General features: G+C 39.9%; 1 protein-coding gene across 1 annotated transcript in view; it reads left to right on the forward strand.

Annotated features, from left to right (window-relative positions):
* kif26ab (kinesin family member 26Ab) overlaps positions 1–22,170 on the forward strand; it is a 178,304-nt gene that overhangs the window by 128,969 nt on the left and 27,165 nt on the right. Inside the window, exons 5-6 of the mRNA XM_051722876.1 lie at positions 10,655–10,838; positions 17,851–18,060. Coding sequence (XP_051578836.1) covers positions 10,655–10,838; positions 17,851–18,060 — 394 coding nt within the window. The remainder of the gene's footprint in view (positions 1–10,654; positions 10,839–17,850; positions 18,061–22,170) is intronic.

Here is a 22,170-nt window from a genome sequence, read left to right on the forward strand (position 1 = left end):
TTTCACTGATTCTGTGTACTGGGACAAAAATAACCAATTAATTATTTTTGGATTATCACCTATGTTTCAGTGCAACCTCTTCCATTTTCTCACAAAATTTGTGTGTTTCCATTGTATCACTCAATATGTGTCAGATACAAAAATAATGAGTGCTGTCATGCCATTATAAACATTGGCAAATGTACTGTAGGTCAGTGGTTCTCAACCAGGGGGCCGGGACCCACTAGGGGGCCTCAGCAAACTTCCAAGGGGGCCTTAGGATGTCTTGAAATTGTTTAAAATAAGTTATATTGAAATATGTTAACTTCATTTAAATGCTGAAATGAATGCTTAAGGCTTACAACATATAAACTGACAATTCCTGAAAAGTATTTTAATCTATTTACACTTCTAGATTCTGGGGTTTCAGAAGACAGACATAGTTGGTCGAAAGTTCTTCAGCTGAAATCTATGGTTACCGAAATTCAGACTACTGCCCCAGTGGTCGAAGCTGGAAGTGTTTTTTTTTACATGGGGGGACATGTGTTTGGTCCAGTTTTCATGGTGAAATGTGCACAGAGCTGTGCCAAAAGTGAGCTGTAAAGCGAGATGTTTTTAAAAAGTATGTTATACAGTCAACAGGAATGCATATTTTACTAACTATAGGCTCTAACCCAACCCCCAACCCTAAATCCTGAAATGTAATATTAGAGAGAACATGCATCCTCCAAATCATGCTAACCATTGATTAGGGGAACGCAATTACATCCTGGTTTCACCGGGACCAGAACTGTGTCTCTGAAGCTTCTAACACAAAGTGCTGTCAGTCGCACCACAGGAAAAGGTAAACACCTTTGAATTGATGCAAAATATCTGATGGGAGATGGCTTTGTCAGTAAGTCTGCAGAATAGGGTCGATATCAGGATACTGGGACATTCAGCTGCAAAATGTCAACTTCCCGTGTGATCATGTTGTAAATTTAGGGTAATTATCAACAAATCCTAAACAATTTCTTTACCATTTGGGTGTCGGAGTTTAAATATCACAGAACTGTTGAAGTTACTTTTAAACATATGGACTATGGACAGGTGGTTTAGTGAATGATAATAATTTGGATACAATAAACAGAAAACAATACATTTGGATTCAGAACATTCTAGTGATCCTCTTTGATTGGGTTCAGAACATTCTAGTGATCCTCTGATTAATTTCAAAATTGCTCAAAACTAATGACTACTGTTGGCGATCGTCTCTCAAACCATAGAGCATCTCACCAGCAAGATGGATTTTCTCTTAAAATAGGCTTCAGAGTGTGTAATTCCAGTAATTTCTTTCTGTGCACCTACAGAGCTTTCATTGCATCCGTCTCTTGGTAAGCAGTGGGCGGTAGTGGGAGTCTGAGTTCTGTTGAGATGTAGGGCAGTGTGTGAGGGGGTAGTGAGTGAGCCGCGCTACAGACCGCTGGAAAATGAGTCTCCCTCACCCTCACAATGTGCTCAAACATTTTCTCTCTGTCTCCCTCCTGCTCTTCAGCTTACATTATCAGTTTAAGGAACAGATCTCTCTCACATAAAAAGCTTAGACTTGTTCCAGCTGCTTGCTTTTCCCCTGTCTTGCCCTTACCCACAGGCCAAGGACATCTCTAAGCACTGTATGTGTCTGGAATACTATTTTAATGTGGTGGTTGCCCACAATGTGGTTTTGTATGTTTGATTTTGAATGCAACTGAACACACACTACACCACACCTAACATATGCTGTGTGCTTTTTTCACATTTGCGATAATTAATAGCTTTATCCCACCCGTCAAAGCAATTATGTTTGTGACAATGCAAACACTTAATGAGATTTTCAGCATACACTGAGACACAGGTGCAGGACGTGGACAAACACAGGATGTGGATTTTTACATGCCTCGTTGTACGTGTCATGGCACTTTCTTTGAACACTAGAGGCACTACAACAACAATGGCTGCACCCGAAAGCTAAGGCAGCTGCCTTGCTGCCTAATCAGTAAAAGGCTTAACCAACAGTGTTTTGTTTGAATGGACCTCTTAAGGAAACTGGTCTCAGTTTGCACAGTTTGAAAGGTACCATATTTTCATCCTCCTATGGCAACTATTGTGTATTTCATGTCAAATTTGCTATTTATGACAATCTCCGTTAGGTTTATGTTTAATGTTTAGGGTAAGGAGGTAGGTTTTGTTGATTTAAAACTTGATAAACCATTAACCTTTGGCCACATCCACACTAATACATTTTACTTGTAATATGCACCTTTTTCTCTTTGTTTTGGCTTTCCGTCCACACTGAGACAGCGTTTTTGACAGGGAAAACTGAGCTTTTCGAAAACGCTTTCCCAAGTGGATACATTTGAAAATGTAGTCCTCGTGTTGTTGTGTGGACATGGAAAACAGAGATATCTGAAATTTATGACATATTTGTTGTCATGTGACACACTCATGTGACACACTCATCGAAAACGAGGACAATTGTGTTTCACTGGTTTCAGTTTGGACGAGCAACTTTTGGAAAACGCATTTTACACAGTACCACACAGGATACTTTCCCACTTTGAAACTGTTGTGATATGTGTAAAGATCGACGTAATATCATTTAGCAAAAATGTCGCCACAGTCACATAATTTTCATGAGATGGAATTTACATTTGAAGGAGGGACTCCTATCTAAGCTCTTAAATATGATATAGTGAGGCGAGGTCTTTTGACTTATACCTGAAAGCAACTACCTAGAATACCATAGCAACCACCTAGCAATGCTCTAGCAACCACATAGCTAAAAACTATTCAGAAGACCTCTGCAAACATATAACAATGCCCTGGCAAAAAACAATGTTTATTTCTTCCGAAAATGTCAAAGTCTAGTTCTTTATTTCTCCTTTTTTTATGCTTTTGTATCTCCAGGACACACATAAAACAATACTCACTCCCTTACCCACATACATTTACAAAACACTAAAAGGCAAATATAGCCTACACACACACAAACACACACACACACACACACACAGAGAGATAGACAAACAGACAGCCATGCAGCACATACTAAGCAAATCTGTTGGAAGTCTGGGGTAGAATAAAAAAAGAGACCCCTTCACACATGAAGAATTCATGCAGTTTGGGGCATGTGTGTGTGTAAGGGTGAGTAAGAGAGAGCGAGAGAGAGAGAGAGAGCGAGAGAGAGAGAGAGAGAGAGAGAGAGAGAGAGAGAGAGAGAGCACTTTTTCTGGCCGTGGGGAGTGAAAGGGGCTGGGCTGTGTAAAGAAAGAGAGAGAGAGACAGGCAGAGAGGAAGCATGCGTTTGTGTGTGTGTGTGTGTGTGTGTGTGTGTGTATGAGGTGTTTGAGCGCAGGATAGCTGCCAGCGCTCCTTCGGCAGCAAGAGCCGAATCCAGACTGCTGGATTCCAGCCCCTCTCCTCGGTAAGACACACAAAAAGAGGGGACAAGGACAAAAAGGACCAGCATACATGACAGAGGATGTGAGCTAACAGAAAGAGAGTCTTCCAAGGAGAGAGAGAGTTAAGAAAGAAGGCAGAGAGAAGTACTTGTATGGTTTAATGCACACTGGTTGGTGCATGAGAAATAAATGAAAAGAGCGTCAAGAAGGAAGAAAAGCTCAGAAGAGTCAGATGTCCTGGAGATAATGGAATGACTTCAATCTCCCATTGGCTGATTTTTTGAGAGGACATGATCTATAGACTGCAGATTTTGAAATGTTTGTGAATGAGAATGGGCTGTGACTACAGGAGAGGGGCTTACTTTTCACATACATACCCTTGCATCTACTTTTTTAAGAGTTTGTTTTTGCATCTTTCCTTCTTGATGGCAAAATTTGAATATGGACAGATGGACAGAACCGTTTTCTTGCGTCTTGTCTACCTTGATCTGGCTATGAGTTGCGATTACATTAGATGATGGATTGGAAAGAAGTGTAAGTACTTTGAAAGCATTTTTATGCTCTGTGTGTGCGGTGGATTGGTTTAAGCGGGTGGGTGACCGATGCTCACTTTCGTAATGTCAGTGCAGATGTCAATTAACACACCTGTCTTAACGCTAAAATTCTTGCTCTGTCCCCTGAGCTCACCTGCCAAATATACAAAGGTAGCTATCTTGAATTGTTTATACATTCTTGGAATATGGATTGCTCCTTGACTGTGGAACTTGTCAAAGCATGTATGTTTAGTAAAGTGTGTGTGTTGCAGGGAGTTTGAGCAGGTGGACAAGTAGCATAAAGTGCAAGCATACATATATGTTCTTTATGGCTGCCATTCATGAACTGAGCCAGATTGTTTGCAGGGGAGAGGGAGAGAGAGGGAGAGAGAGAGGGGGAAAGAGAGCATGTGTGCTTCAACAAGCAATTAATTTGAGCATTAGTGTACAAGTGTGTGTGCTGGGCATGTTCGAGCTGTTATTGTGGATTCATGAAGTGCTTTTGTTGCTGTACAAGTGTTTAATCTCAAACCAGCTTATTGGTTACATTTATTTGGGTGTTCCCCCTAGATACAATTATTGTGTTTGTGTAGTTATTATAAGAACATTAATTCTGCATTCATGCACTGTAAAATGTCCTGTTATGTGACAGTCTTTTTCTTTTTTTACTCAAGCAAGGTAAATTTATATGAGAAGCCAAATTATGAGAAATTAAGACTTGTTTTTTCTTGGGAAGTCGACTTGTTTTTACTTTTTTAAGCTCACAATTGATCGTTTAATTTTCTACTTTTTTTAAGCTCACAATCTAGTTTTTTAAATCCGGTTTATTTATTTCATTTAAAAAAAAAAAAAAAAAAATATATATATATATATATATATATATATATATATATATATATATATATATATATATATATATATATTTTATGAATTCTGTCTGTTTTTTTACCCTCATTAATTTTATTTTTTTCAAACAGCTATTTTTGATGTGACTAAAGTGAGTGATATTGAGTAATTTTCCGATATTTTTATTCTTAAAGATGATTGTCACAAGAAAAATAGTTTTTCTGCTAAATATTTTGTCAGTTTTTTGCATAGTTTATCACACACACACACACACACACACACACACACACACACACACACACACACACTCACACACTCCTGCTCTGTCTGTCACTTCGTTCTCTCTGTCTCTCACACATACTGCTTTCTCAGTGCAGTGCTTGTACATTTCCTCGATCTCCTCCTTCTGTTTGTACACATACAGACGCGCGCACAGACATGCACTCACACACACGCATCCTCTAGGGGGCCGTCAGTTCCCTGGGGAGGGGCTCCTCCTGTATTCCTCCTGGATGTTATAATTATTTCATCAGCAAGCTGTGTGTTCTGTGATTGTGCTCTTGGGCTTGACGCTGGGGGCCGGACAGACTGAGAGGAAAAGAGAGAGAAGGCGAGAGGTGGGGCTGAGAATGGGGAGAGAGAAAAGAAGGGTGGGGTTGTCACTTCTAGGGGTATGGAATAATGCAGAGAGGGATAGAGGAAGAAAGGGTGTACTGACAGACATTCTGGGACACACACACTGCACGACCAAAGGGCTAGTGGCTAGACTAATGAGTAGGGATTGCTCACCTTAGGAGAGAAAAGAAAGACGGACATTTACAGTTAAAATTACACTCTGCAAACCTCAGCTCTGATTTTTCTCTTCTCTGCTGAAACACCCAGCATAGTTGGTCACCAGCATTTGTGTGTCTTGGATTCTGGTATGCTGGTATCTCCACTAGGTGTCTTAGCTTAACCAGCAAGACTTCCTTGCTCAACCTGCATGGGTTTGCAAACCCACCATCAAGACCAGAACCAAACCACAATTAACCAGCATACCAAAAGGGAAATAAATGCTGGTATAAACTGGTCTTTTCAGCAGGGGTTCTTCCTGACTTTTCCTAACTTCCTGACACTCAGATGTAATATTAACAAACTATAGTTTTGGCAAGTCGTTTGGGACATCTGCTTTGTGCATTCCAACAATTGTTTACCAACAGATTATTTCTTTTAATTGACTATATCACAATTCCAGTGGGTCAGAAATTTAAGTCAGAAAGTTAACTGTGCCTTTAAGCAGCTTGGAAAATTCCAGAAAATGATGTCAAGCCTTTAGACAATTAGCCAATTAGCTTCTGATAGGAAGTGACTGAATTGGAGGTGTACCTGTGGATGTATTTTAAGGCCTGCCTTCAAACTCAGTGCCTCTTTGCTTGACATCATGGGAAAATCAAAAGAAATCAGCCAAGACTTCAGAAAAAAAAAATTGGACCTCCACAAGACTGGTTCATCCTTGGGAGCAATTTCCAAATGCCTGAAGGTACCATGTTCATCTGTACAAACAACAGTACACAAATATAAACCCCATGGGACCATGCAGCCATCATACTGCTCAGGGAGGAGACACATTCTGTCTCCTAAAGATGAATGTAGTTTGGTGCGAAAAGTGCAAATTAATCCCAGAACAACAGCAAAGGACCTTGTGAAGATACTGGAGGAAACAGGTAGACAAGTATCTATATCCACAGTAAAACAAGTCCTATATTGACATAACCTGAAAGGCTGCTCAGCAAGGAAGAAGCCACTGCTCCAAAACCACCATAAAAAGCCAGACTACAGTTTGCAAGTGCACATGGGGACAAAGATATTACTTTTTGGAGACATATCCTCTCCGGTTTAGCCTTAATGACCATCGTTATGTTTGGAGGAATAAGGGTGATGCTTGCAAGCCGAAGAACACCATCCCAACCTTGAAGCATGGGGGTGGCAGCATCATGTTGTGGAGATGATTTGCTGCAGGAGGGACTGGTGCACTTCACAAAATAGATGGCATCATGAGGAAGGACAATTATGTATATTGAAGCAACATCTCAAGAGATCAGCAAGGAAGTTAAAGCTCAGTTGCAAATGGTTCTTCCAAATGGACAATGACTCCAAGCATACCTCCAAATTTGTGGCAAAATGGCTTAAAGACAACAAAGTCAAGGTATTGGAGTGGTATCTCAAAGCCCTGACCTCAATCCAATTGAAAATTTGTGGTCAGAACTAAAAAGCATGTGCGAGCAGGGAGGCCTACAAACCTGACTCAGTTACGCCAGTTCTATCTGGAGGAATGGGCCAAAATTCCAGCAAATCTTTGTGAGAAGTTTGTGGAAGGTTACCCAAAACATTTAAAACAATTTAAAGGCAAAGCTACCAAAAACTAACAAGGTGTATGTAAACTTCTGACCCACTGGGAATGTGATGAAAGAAATAAAAGCTGAAATAAATAATTCTCTCTACCATTAGTCTCGACATTTCACATTCTTAAAATAAAGTAGTGATCCTAACTGACCTAAGACAGGGGAATATTTTCTATGATTAAATGTCAGGAATTGTGAAAAACTGAGATTAAATGTATTGGCTAAGGTGTATGTAAACTTCTGACTTCAACTGTATATCATCTGATTTGAACTAATCATAAGATATTACTAGCACAGAATTTTCAATAAATTCTTACTTATATTATTCCAAATCCACAACTGTAAAAGACATACAGTATGTTGTGTTCACAAATGAGTTCTCTTCAACATCTCAGTTGCTTCTGCTACACTAATGAGATTAAATGGAAAACCAATGTAGAAGTCTTCTACTTCTCAGATTTTTCTCCTAAGCCAAAAATAAAAACAAAACAGTAATCTCACATTCATCTTCCACAGAGTTGGTCAAAGAGATTTTGACTATGTCTCAAACTGGGCTCATATTTGCCACGATACTAAAGTCTGCAATCAAAAGTCAGAGACTTTAATGTAAACTTACAAATTTCTAGCCTGATCTCATGATATTTACTTGAGAATGGCAATATTTTTGCAGACCAATAGTGTCCTAAAAGATAAACGAAAGGTGAACATAACATCCTTACTCTAAACCTAACTGATAGTGTTAAAAAAGATTAAAGAGAGGTAAAAAAACTGACATCCTTACCCTTAACCAAAACCTAAACCTAACCGATAGTGTTTTAAATGCAATTTTGACATGAAAGCACATTTACTGAAGCAACCACATAATTTCTAGTTGCTTCTGTGGCACTTTTGCTTCACTTTCTTAAGTCCAAATTCCAACCCTCTATCAGTTGAGTTAGAGCAGAAGCTAATTATTTAGAATATGTGTGTAAATGTTGTTGGGTCTCTAATACAAGCATTAAAATATATAGTTTTTTAAATGATGTGGTAGAGGAAGTGTTTTGAAATCATAACATAGCAGGGTGAGAGTAATGGAGCAAACAGTAAGTATTTATAAAGTCAAAAACAGCCATAGTATCCGTGATTTGTGTGAAAGTGAAAAAAAAAACACAGTTGTTGTAGTGCCTCTAGTGTTCATTTCACCTGGAAACTGCAGCAAAATGTAGAAAGCGGGACGTAAAACTCAGTTTGCAAAGATGTAGTTATAATAACATTCATTTTATGAGACTAGGTTGAACATTTCTCGAATCAAGTTCTTCCAAGACAATATTGTCTGTGCCATGCTATCCATGTTGATTTTATAGCTCTGCACTGTTACTGGATGTCAATAGCTGCCACAAGTCTTTCTGTTTTTATTTCTCCAATGGAATTTAGGACAAAGTTCTGAGACAAAGTTGTTAGTTATTTGATAGTCTCTTGAGCTATGAAAGAGCAATACACCTCTGAGCAACAGAGATTTCTTCTGGGATCTCATCATATGGACACTTTACTTGGTTACCTGCCCTTCTTTTTACAAATGTGCTTTAAAATGTGTGCAATGCATGAAATAATGAAGACAGGCTTTGGCAATTACGCTAGAGTTCAGATATGCTGTTATAATGTGTGCTCTCACCAGTGAAGTGTTGTTCCAAGTGTGATTTCTATAGTGCTTCTCTCTTGATTTTAGCTGCATTAAGTGTGATCATGATCAGTGTGACGAGGAGGAGGGCAGGGCCGGGCTGTGACTACGCACGCCCGGCCCCCAATCGGGCTAATCAGCCGAGGAGAGGGATAAGTGCAGCGGGATGTGGCAGTTCAGGAGAGAGAGAGCCACACGCAGCTGCCATGTGTGTGTTTGTGTTGTGTGCCTTTTTGTTTCATTAAATATTATTTTGAACGTTCAGCCAGTTCCCGCCTACTCCTTTCCCATTTTAACCTTGTTACATTGGTGCCGAAGCCTGGGAAGGAGGAGGGATGCGCTGTTGTGGAGTCCTCACCACTGCCATCTGCCCAAAGGAGCAGCTGCCCGCCAGGGGATGGAGGAGTCGCTGCCGGCCGCCTAGACACGGAGGAACGGCCGCCCTCTGCGAGGGGAGGAGGGGCTCGCTGCCGGCCGCCTGAAACACTGGAGCCGCTGCCAGGGGCGAAGGGGCTCCCTACCGGCCGCCAAAACTTGGAGGGGCATTCCATCCACCAGGAGTTGAAGGACTTGCTCCGGTCCGCCTGGGGAGGAGCGGCTGTCATCCACCAGAGGGTGGATTAGTGATTGAGGACCAGGCAATGGCGTGTCTGGGAACCGGCGAGCAAGTTTTTTTTCTCTCTCTCACCTCTATCTCTCACTCTGCCTTGCCCTTTCCCTCTCCTTTTTTTGTTTTTGTTTTTCCCTCCCCTTGTCCCCCTCTCCAGCCCCAGAGAGGCAGGGAAAAGCCTGCCGGCAGGTGGGGCCGGAAGAAATTCAGCCCAAGAGAACAGCTTTAATGTTCCTCTTAATGTGAGCTAAGACCCCAAATTACACTTGATAGCTTTTGCTTTTTCACCTCTCTCTCTCCCTATTTCTCTTTCTCCTCTTTTTCCACTCTTGGCACATGGTTGCTCCTCTCATGCTGTTCTTTTCCTCATAGGTTAATTCAGTCACTGAACAATTGTAAGTTCAATCTGAAGTTATTGGTATAGCTTGCTGGGAAGGTGGCTGTTACTTGGGTTAAGGTCTTGACACAGCCATTACCACCACTCTATCTATCTGGAGTCCAGTAGTGACATCTCATGTGGATTTTCAGATTAATTTCAGGGCTGTAGCTGGGTCACTGTTAAGACAAACTAAGCAAATGGCTAATGTAAGGGCTAACTATGGGGCTGGCCCCATTAGCCTCAGTTTCACGTTTTAAGACATAATTGTTCAAGGGTTTCTGAGCACAGGGTGCCTATTTAGATGTGAAATAGAGAGGGGGAAGACTGCCTGTGTGAAACAGTGAAGGGGAGCCAGATCTGTGTTTACTTTGGCAATGTGATAGGGGGCTTTTGACCTTTCAGTTTTGATTTTGTAGTGTTCAGTTTTAAATGTCAAGCTATACCATTAAATCAATCAGCCAAAAGTCAAAATTGATTTGAGTGTGTACACCCCTCTGCCTTATTGAAAAAGATTATTCACAAAATATGCAGCGCTCCTTGGAAATCACTTTTAAATGTAGAAACAAAGAATTTTGGCTTGCTTTTGATGGAACCCCCTTTGAGGGACTGAATTTGGAATATTTTGCACTATGAACAATATAATGCATAGAATATTGAACTGTTTATATTTCAAAAGAGCAAGGAAATCCTGTTTTGCATTGTTCATTTGAAGTATGAAGCAATATAAATATTGAACAATAGTTGATCTGTTTCTCAAAGTAATGCATATTTTGTCATACTCAGTACTTTAAGTGTATTAGAGAATATTATATGCTCATAATCAGTGTCTGATTTTTGTCTATTGTCTCAGGGCTGCTGAGAAGCTGAATCTGTCGTCCAAAAGGAAGAAGCAGCAGCCACCACTGGTGTACCCCCAGGAACCTTCCATCTACCCTACTAACTTTAGTGCTGTCCTCCAGTTCTCCCCTCCACCTGCTCCACCATGTCTGCTCAGGGCGGGGTCAAAGGCCAAGGAGAACCCTGGCATTGGCAAGGTCAGACACATACTTGTTTTGAAGTAAAAAAAAAAAATATAAATAACATCCTTTAATCTATATTAATAAACATGAGAAGTAAAATTGTGTAAGATAATGACTTTTTTTACTGTTTATTTTTCTTACTGCATTTTTTTTTTCTTGTTTTAAGCATAAACCTTACTAAATGTGAAATGTGTGCTTAAAACAAGAAAAAAAATAGAGTTATAAAAAACATAATTCAAGATATTTTCTCTGAAATCAAGTGTTAATGTCACATACAATTTTGCCCCTCAAGTAAATAATGTTGTTAAAAAAAAAAAAAAAAAAAAAAAAAATTGTATCAGTATTTTTTTTTTAAACAAAAAAACTGATTATTATTCTTTTTTATTTATTTATTTATTTATGTATTTTTTTGTTTGGTTTATGTTTTTAGTTCCAAAGCTGCTGGTCTAATTTGCAGACCAGAGTTGTCATACTGTTAACCAGCATAAAATTAACTGGTGAAGCTGGTCAACCAGTACTTTCTTTCTGATGAAACTAGTTGACCAATGGAATTGTGCAGTTTGAGAAAGATTAATCAATTAGGGACACCAGTGTCCCATGTTGTGAACAGTATCCAACACTCAACAGATTCAAAATGCAACAGATGCTTTTTAAGAGGGATACGTTGAAAATATATTGAAAATATATGTTACAAACTTTGCATTCAAAACAGAATGCTCACTATCCATTATCTGGCAGTAATTAAATGGAAAGCAACTGGTTATGTTGCTCTTGGTTAACAGATTGTGTGTTTGGGATCTCAGATTGGGATCCAAGCCAAGAGTACACACAACCCTCCTCATTGTCCAGAGGGTTTAGTCTTTAGCACCAAATAACAGTGTACATATAGAGATAGAGAGATGGAGAGGATTTGTTCCAGATTAGATGCCCACCTGCTCATTGAGATGATTGTAGAACATCATGCCAAAAGCTCTAGTCCACTGAAATGATTGATAAGTGCCCATTGAGAACGAACTCATTACAACCCAGCTTCACTAATGAGCTTCCACTTCCTACTACTGCATACACACATCTGACGTTATTGAATGGACTCCAGTTGTTGGCAGCTTTTGTCGTAACTATAAAAAGCTAAAGGCGTTAGAATAATGGCCCAGCCGTCTGTATAACTATTATGTTTTGCACAATGGCAGCAGTGACATGTCCAGAAGGCAGTCCCTACTCAGGACAGATGTTTTAATATACTGTAGAGAGCTTCTGCCTATGGTAACATTTGTCTGAATGTGTGGAATGTATTGCTTATAATTGGCCATGAGGCCCTTTTACATGATGTAAGTGTTTCCCAAACATTTCTCTCTATTTTGTTCGGTTAGCTCACAAGCTAATGGTTAGCCAAGCAATGGTTAGCATGAGGGAAGCTATAGATACCACTGTTTTTAAAGCAGATTATCCATTAAACGTTCCTCTACTGAGGGTTTTACAAGTATTCCACATCTTTGCATGCCACTAGTGACTATCCTGCTTGCTTAGCATAATGTTAACTGATTAGCCTGCTAGCCGAAAACCAGAAATTGTGTTTTGATTATGTAGAATGAGAAGTCCTTAAGTTTTTGAATAGGCATTACAAACGGCTATCTCTTGGGGTCCAAGAGGATGGCATTCTGTGGGGGGACAACACAACACTGGAGCCACTTTGACCCTGTTTACCCCGACCTTTCAAAGCACAGCCACAGATTACCAGACAGTTCGACCTGACATATGATTACATGAGTGAATCCAATGCAAAAATCAAAACAAGTTGGAAGAGTGGCTTGGTAGAGATGGAAGAGATGATCTGGCAACTACAGTATTTAGACACGTAGAATTGTAAGACATTTGAATGAAGTTGTATGAAGGCATGTCTTGACATTCAGAGACCTATCATGATGCTATCTGAAACACTTTTCATATGGAGGTCAAAGGTATGATGCTTGTCTTGTTGAGAGGTGCGTTGAAGTCCTGACGCATCGTGTGAAAGGGACTTTAGTGTCACAATATTTTTGTATTTTATTTGGTAGGTTCTGCCATGACACTATAGAATTACTACTGCATTTCATTTCTTTATCTCAGAATCACTGTACAGCATCATAGTAGACAAATTTTCAGACAACAAGTTAATTGCTGTTTGGATTGACTCTTGAGGGACTTGATGTATTTCATTACCAGTCCAGAGTACGGGAGGTATGAAAACCAACAGTCGCACTAGAGCGATCAAACCTTTCCTCTCGTATAAAAATGGCCAACAAATGTAAAACCCAACAGTTCAAGCCAAGCCCACATTTCTGTGGTGTCTGGGTGGCTGGCTCATTTCCGAGGCCAGTCATATATGGAAGCCTATTTCCAATGTCACAGCCAGCGTAATTCGTTCACCACGTGCACATGTCCATCAATGTAATCGGCCCCTGTGGAGTGGTGAGGGGGAGTTCACGCCAGGCCGACACTGTGGCGCAGGCATGCCGCTCGGCCCCGGGTGCCATGAATAGGATCAGCAGTGCAGACATTGTTTAGTAGTGCTGGAGCCCAAGTGCTGTAATTATATCTCTGCTACAAGTCATGCATGGAATACTGTGGCTTTGTGCAGGTCAGAATGATATATTGAGGGCATGAGGGCTGTTCTCTTACAGTATGTTTGTTTTACTCTACTGCATTTGCTACAAATGGTGTTAGTAGTTCACCATGACACAATCATGACAATGTGTAGTATTACTAAAGGCAGTCTATTTGTCAATGGCTGGTTTTGTTAGTTCACTCTGTGTGTGGTCAGTGATAATGATACGATAAAGGCTGCTTTGAATGAAAGTTCCCTTCCCATTTTCAGCTGCATTTGTCTTGTTATATGTGTTTGTGGTTAAATGAGTAATATTAAATATGTCTTTGTTCAAACTGATATGCATCACTATAGATGGCCTGAGTGAAAGAGTGAAAGTATACACCTATAGCATCCTTATTTTCATTTATTTTTATTTATTTATTTATTTTATTGCTTTTAGGAAATTATTTTTGGTGTCTAATTACTATGTTCTCACATAAAAAATTTTTTCAAATCAAATCAAATCACTTTTATTGTCTCACAACCATATACACAAGTGCAACAGTAGGTGAAAGTCTTGGGTGCAGTGCCGAGCAACATAGCAGTCATGACAGTGATGAGACATATACCAATTACAATAAACATCAGATTTACACAACACAATTTACATATCTAATATACACATAATTACACACAACACAATATACAAATAATAATATACAATGTACAGTATACAATACACACAATATAGAATACACATTATACAATAAAAATAGTATATATAAAATATACAGTAGGTTGTATTGTACTGTATTGACATTCAGGCTGTCGGTTGATAGTCAGTTGCCAGAGTGTTGTTAAGAGAGAATATAATTTATGACAGTCCAGTGTGAGATAATAAGATTAATAAAGTGCAGTGCTGATGTATATTGATCGTGAGAGATCAAGAGTTCAAAAGTCTGATTGCTTGGGGGAAGAAGCTGTCATGAAGTCGGCTGGTGCGGGTCCTGATGCTGCGATACCGCCTAGCAGTGAGAGCAGCCCATGGCTCGGGTGGCTGGAGTCTCTGATGATCCTCCGAGCTTTTTTCATACACCGCCTGGTATAGATGTCCTGGAGGGAGGGAAGCTCACCACCGATGATATGTCTGGCAGTTCGCACCACCCTTTGCAGGGCTTTGCAGTTGTGTGCGGTGCTATTGCCGTACCAGGCAGTGATGCAGCCAGTCAGGATGCTCTCTACAGTGCTGGTGTAGAACCGTGTGAGGATGTGGCGGTTCATTCCAAACTTCCTCAGCTGTCTCAGGAAGAAGAGGCGCTGATGAATCTTCTTCACAACGGCTTTAGTGTGGACGGACCATGTGAGTTGCTCAGTGATGTGGACACAGAGGAACTTGAAGCTGCTGACTATCTCCACCGGTGCTCCATTGATGGTGATGGGGCTGTGTTCTCTGTCTTGTCTCCTGAAGTCCACCACAAGCTCCTTTATCTTTCTGACGTTGAGGTAGAGGTTGTGCTCCTGACACCAGCGTGTCAGCATGTGCATCTCCTCTCTGTAGGCTGTTTCATCATTGTCAGTGATCAGACCTACCACCATCGTATCATCAGCAAACTTAATGATGGCATTGGAGCTATGTGTTGCCACACAGTCATGTGTGTACAGGGAATACACAGCCCTGCGGGGCTCCAGTGTTGAGGGTCAGTGATGAGGAGATGTTGCTGCCCATTCTAACCACCTGGCATCTGCTTGACAGGAAGTCCAGGATCCAGCTGCACAGCGAGCTGTTTAAGCCCAGAGCCCAGAGTTTCACATCAAGCTTGGAGGGCACTATGGAGTTGAATGCTGAGCTGTAGTCTATAAACAGCATTCTCACAAAAGTGTTCCTTTTTTCCAGGTGGGAGAGAGCAGTGTGTAGTGTAGATGCAATGGCATCATCAGTGGAGCGGTTGTTGCGGTAAGCAAACTGCAATGGGTCCAGTGAGGAAGGCAGCACAGAGCAGATGTAATCTCTGATTAGTCTCTCAAAGCATTTGCTGATGATGGGGGTCAGAGCAACAGGACGCCAGTCATTTAAGCAAGTGATTTTGGATTGCTTTGGTACAGGCACAATGGTGGACATTTTAAAGCATGTGGGGACCACAGACAAGGAGAGGGAAATGTTGAAAATGTCAGTAAAAAACATCAGCCAGTTGGTTTGTGCATGCTCTGATGACACGGCCTGTAATGCCGTCTGGACCCACAGCTTTACGGATATTCACCCATCGGTAGGATCAGGTTACATCCGCTACAGAGACGGAGAGTGAACTAACCTCTGTAGCTTCGGCTGTGAGAGCTCTCTCCACGAGGGCGGTGTTATTTCCCTCGAAACAAGCATAAAAAGCATTTAGCTCATCCGGGAGAGAGGGAGCGGTGTTCATGGTGGAGTTTTTATTCCCTTTGTAATCCGTGATGATATTAATTCCCTGCCACATGCTTCTAGAGTTGGTGGTGTTAAACTGCCCTTCAATCTTGTCCCTGTACTGGCGTTTTGCTGCTCTGATAGTTTTGCGGAGTGCATAACTGGCTTGTTTATGCTCCTCCGCGTTCCCGAATTAAAAGCGGAGGTCTGCGCATCAAGTGCCGCGCAAACATTGCTATTTATCCATGGCTTCTGTTTGGGGTAGATCCGTATTGTTTTGGTTGGATCAACATCCTCTACGCACTTTCTGATGAAACACGTTAAGCTATCAGTGTAAATCTCGATGTCATCATCAGAGGTGGACCGGAACATCTCCCAGTCTGTGTGATCAAAACAGTCTTGTAGCGTAGAATCTGACTGGTCTGACCAGCACTGGATAGTTCTGAGGGTGGGTGCTTCCTGTTTCAGTTTCTGCCTGTAAGCCAGCAGAAGCAGAACGGAAGAGTGGTCCGATTTGCCAAATGGTGGGTGGGGGAGGGATTTGTAGCCATCCTGGAAGGGAGAGTAGCAATGGTCCAAAACCCGGTCCCCTTGTGTGTTGAAACTGATGTGTTGGTGGTATTTTGGTGCGATTTATTTGAAATTGGCTTTGTTAAAGTCCCCAGTCACAATGAACGTGGCCTCAGGGAGCGGTTCCCTGCTCACTTATACTCCCATACAGTTCCTTGAGTGCCCAGTCTGTGTTGGCTTGTTGCAGGTTGTACACAGCAGTGATAATGACCGCTGTGAATTCCCTCGTTAGCCACAATGGTCGACACAGAAGCATGAGAAATTCCAGATCAGGAGAGCAGAAAGACTTGATAGAATGTACATTCCTCTGATCACACAAGGATTTGTTGATCATAAAACATACAACACCACCTCTGCTTTTACCTGAGAGGTCTTTCGCTCTGTCCGCTCGGTGCACGAAGAACCCCGCGGGTTCGATGGCTGAATCTGGAATCTCAGCAGACATCCAAGTTTCCGTAAGGCAGATAATGCAGCAGTCCCTCATCTCTCATTGGAAATAGATCCGCACTCTCAACTCACAGAGCTTGTTGTCCAGAGACTGAACATTTGCCAGTAGAATACTAGGTAGTGGGGGTCGATTTGCGCGACGTCTTACTCTGATGAGAACGGCGGCTCTTCTTCCCCTTTTCCTTCTGTGTTTCCGTGGCCAGGCTGCCCAGACAAAGGGCTCCGCTGCCGTGTTTGTAAACAGCAGGTCGGCATTGAGGAATTTGAAGTCCGGTTTACGATGTGCAATTGCAGGACCAATGTCCAAAAGTGTTTGTCTGTCGTAGACAATAAGGCAGACAACATCCAAGACAATAAACATAAGAATTGTAAACAAAACAAAAAACTGCAATGTTGTGTCAGAGCTCGCAATGCAGCAGCCATATTCGGTGCCTTCTTGAGTCCAAAATAAGCACTTATACAATGTACATATTGTGTTGATACCTGTTGTTCTTGTAAAGTAGTAGTTAAAGTCCCCTTAAAGGATTAGTTCACCCAAAAATGAAAATTTGCTGATAATTTACTCACCCTCAGGCCATCCAAGATGTATCTGAGTTTCTTTCTTCATCAAAACAGAATTTGAGACTTTTAGGATTTCATTTCAGGCCTCCTCCTCTAAACAATGCAAGTGAATATACTCCATTTTTTGACTGTCCAAAATGCATATTTAGGGTGCATCAAAATAATCCACACGACTCCAGTCGACAAATAAAGTTCTTCTGAATGCAAACGATTGATTATTTATTATTTATTATGCATTTTGGACCGTCAAAAAATGGAGAACATTCGCTTGCATTGTTTAGAGGAGGAGGCCTGAAATGAAATCCTAAAAGTCTTAAATTCTGTTTTGATGAAGAAAGAAACTCAGATACATCTTGGATGGCCCATGGGTGAGTAAATTATCAGCAAATTTTCATTTTTGGGTGAACTATTCCTTTAAAAGGGACTGCTTTTGATTGCACTTTATCATAACTCTTTTCTTTTCATTCCACCGTTTACTGCACCAGGTCAAAGTGATGATGCGGATCTGTCCATCTATGGAGGTTCTGGATTCATCTGAATCCATGTCCTTCTTGAAGGTGGACACTCGTAAGAAACAGCTGACCCTCTACGATCCCTCCCTCAACACACAGCCCACCTCAGTGCACAGACGAGCAGCACTGCCCGCCCCAAAGATGTTTACCTTCGACGCAGTTTTTGCCCAAGATACCTCTCAAGTAAGAGCCGCTATGCAAATATTTTCCATTTTGTTGACTTATTTTGAGTGTATGGTAAAGTTTCGTGTTGTTGCGAGTTAAAGGCCTTTTTTTAAGGATGGGAAAATGGGGATTACAGCTTAAAAACATTTTTTAAATCTTGATCAATATTCAGGGATTTGATCTGAATGTTTTTTTTTTGTTTTTTTTTTAATCAGAGGAACTATTAAAAAAAATAAATAAAAAAAAATCAGTTATTTTTTAAGTAGCCTCAAAATGTTAAATGCAAAAAAAAGTATAAATACAGTACAATCTAATTAAAAATAATAAATGCATGTTTTCCACACTGTTTTTCAGTCAGTGAACAGAAGACAGAATGTGAACATTTATATGCACCACTATAATATTATATAGCAATAAATGGCCAGTGCATAGATTACATTACATCTGAATTGTAATCGAGTACTGATTACAAATTACATGTATAAAATTGCAAACAGTAATGAAATTTCTTGGATTATATTATTGGGTAATCTAATAAAATTACTTTTGGATTACTTCTGACCTAATTCTTGTTTATTTGATGTCACATGCATTTGAGTAGGATTATATATACCATTGTGACAATGTTGCTTGAATGCATTTAAGAAAACTCCCTTAAAGCTGATGTATGTGACTTTTTCTGTGTTCAAATATTTTGTACTATCCCATCTTAGTATTTAGAAACAACTATAAGTAAGCCATTTTTTATTTATTTTCTTGAAAACTGTACACTCTGTGACCCTGTAGTGCTATGATAATTGCTCGGTTTCGAGAGACACGTCTTAAGAGAGACAACAACACTGACTCGACCAATGGCATGAGTTGGGGGCGGAACTATCTGTTTGTTTGATTGTTTAGGGGTTTTCAGAAAGCTGTTTTGAAAACAATGCTGCTTTTTTTTTTTTTTTTTTTTTTTTTTTTTTTTGCAATTCTGTTTAATGGTGCTAGTGGCATAGAAATTACACACTTTCAGCATCAATTAATCAAAATATGAGAATTTATATATATATTTTTTGTTTTGTTTTACTTGCTAGTTGTCTGTTACTAAGTGAATAAAAAAGGCACTTACAGGGTCATGAAATAAAAACACATTTTAACTTATTTGTATGTTTTGTCAAAGAAGGCAGAAACAATTTATTTTTTTTTTTTTAGACTATTGTCATCCATGTTTGATTTTTTTGCTGTCCAGACTTCTAGAATAAATAATTAGTGTAGGGCACTGGATTTGATGTAGACATAGTATTTCACAGTTATACATCAGCAGTGTTTAGTAACTTGCATAATTATAGGTCTAATCATTTGAGTGGTGCTTTTGTCTAGAAAATCAGAAGCATAGATTGCAAATGTACTTACATGGGGTAAAAATACAAAGGGAGTTGCGTGTTTTCCCCCTGTAATGCTGACAGAGCTCTATGGCCTCCATCAGTCACCGACTCATATCTGTATGTGTTTAACAGGTATTTTTTAGGGCGAGTTTTTAGAATTTTGGACAGGTGACTCGGGTCGCATTAAACAATCATGGTCTTACACCGGCAATTTTGACCAACACCATCCACTTTGAGATAACAGATCAGTTATATTTATATAAAGTTATATTTGGAAATCAATGTCACAAAAAACTGTCTCAAAATTTATCACAAAAGCAAAAGTGCATTAATTGACATTTTTCAAAATCAATTTGTGAAACTAAAATGCATTCGAGCGCCACCTACATTTGAAATCGGCATTTTGTGATGGAAGGTGATAGAGGATCATCAGCCTCAAGCGCCACACATACGAGACACATGATACTCAGAAACATCTACAGCTAGATGGTGTTGTGCCGAAATCTAACTCCAGATTCTTACTCTCCTCTATCTGATTGGTCCCTATTCCTAAAGCCCACCCCTGGCCCTAGCCATAGTAGGGAGTCATTGGTCCCTATTCCTAAAGGCCACTCCTACATATACCCCTAACATATTAGGGAGTCAGAAATCGGCACGACACCAGCTATGTATTTCAGAGCACGCTCGAAAGTGAGTGATTGGACAATGGTGAACTTCTGAAGAGACCGTGAAAGATCTTGTGATTTGGTCTATCATCCGTAGACACAGTCTAAAACAAAAATTAACAAGTCGCAATTTACCTGGCTGATAATTTCTGCTTGCTTGCTCACAAATGTTGCAGATGTTACGCAATGTTATGCTTAATTAACCATGAGAGACAGAAACCGTGATCACGGTTAAAATACAATTAATTGTGCTGCTCTAATTTAATCTTATTACAAGTACTTGATTTTTGAAATCTGATTACATAATCCAGAATACATGTTTGTATGTAACATCTGTTACTACACAGCACTGTAAAAAGCTATATTTACCTACACATATTTTTTATGAAAATATTTTAAAAAATGTGAAATGGCACATAGGGAATTCTGTGAACACTTTCGAGTTATTCAAATAAGTCGTTGAACATTCCATTCAAATGGTCAATTTGAACGAACTGATTCTGAATGCTGAATTCTATAGGCAAGGTTTTAGAAACATCTCTGTTAGTGCTCTCATACTCACAAGTCATGAGACACACACACACACACACACGCGCGCATTTACTGTACATATACTGTATATACAGTATGTATATTGCCCAGCCCACTAGGGAGGGGAGCATATAAAGTGCACACACATTCTTAGCAGGGCAAGGGGCTTAATGCAAAAATGCCTGTTTTGGGACAGCACCGTTCTTCAAAGTATGATCTCAACAGCTGTTTCTTTTAAGTACAGAAAATAGTTTGAATTCCAGAATCACATATCTTGCAGCTCATTCACAGTTAATTATCTGTGCTCAAAAACTGAAATGGTATCCATATTAAGATAAGTGGCTAACAAATGGACACACAAATAAAGAGGAGGTATTTGTATAAAGAACCAAAAATAAAGCCAGATCTCATAAACTCTGAACCAGTAAGCTCTAATGTAAGCTCTGTTCCAGAACCTAGTAAGCTCCCTACCTAAACTGCAATTAAAGGCATCACAGGTACACTCCTAACCCCAAGGCTGTACCTTGTTTTGACCAAAAAAATTAATCCAAGTTGGAGGATGAGTCAAGAGAAATGCAGATTATAAATACATTTCATTCAATACCAAATATATATATATATATATATATATATATATAAAATAAAACAAATAATTAAATAAATAAAATAAAGCTAGTTCAATGTATTACAAATTGATTGTTTTACCCAAATATTTTTGTGCTATGCATTGTAATGCTTAATAGAATATTGTGTTAGCTTAGCAACATGCTAATGTCTAACTATACTGAAATTGAGAGTTGACTATTTCCGCTTTGTTACATGTGTAACGTGCAGAGTTGCTTTGAATGAAGAGTGTTCCAAATCAGCCACTTCCATTTTTTTAGGAAACTTCCTTAGAAGCCAGCTGCCTATGTAGTGTACAGCAAGGCAGCTCATTAGGTTTCTGAACAGAGATGTAGATATTCTTTAGCTTCAGAATTTTTTATTAGTCAAATGCATAAGGGAAGCTATAGATACGGTAGCTCTGTTTTCAAAGTGAATTATCACTTAAAAGTTTCTATACTCAGGATTTTACAAGCATTCCATAGTCATGTCTATAAATCAGGCCTAGCACAAGGCTTTCAAATCTCAGTACCAGTCCAGTGAAGTCGTGTAACTGTAAATCCTCCAAATCTACCATGTGTGTGGTTTAGTGAGACCGCGGGGACATATTTCTTAGCAAATCAGTGAGCTGTTGTTCTGTCTTTTGTAAGAATGTGTGTGTGTATGTTTGGATGTTTGGGAGGAAATTGCTGCAGTCCCAAATTGTCTCCAGGGACCGAAGCTAGTGGAACAGATAGTAGCGATATGGCTGCACTGTGCAGCCGGTGTAAAGCTCTCCATGTCTGTGATGAAGAGCTTTGTTGGTACTTTCTGTGGTTTTCTTGTGCGAGTGAATAAATCAATGATCTCTGATCAAAGTACATATTAGGTTATTTATACTCTGCCAAAGAAGGTTTTGTTACATTTCACAGCTCAACTGAGTGTAAAGAAACCCTCAAAATGCGGATCATTAAAACTCTACTGTG

This window comes from Myxocyprinus asiaticus, chromosome 17 (assembly GCF_019703515.2).
Source record: "Myxocyprinus asiaticus isolate MX2 ecotype Aquarium Trade chromosome 17, UBuf_Myxa_2, whole genome shotgun sequence".
Classification (NCBI taxonomy): Eukaryota; Metazoa; Chordata; class Actinopteri; order Cypriniformes; family Catostomidae; genus Myxocyprinus; species Myxocyprinus asiaticus.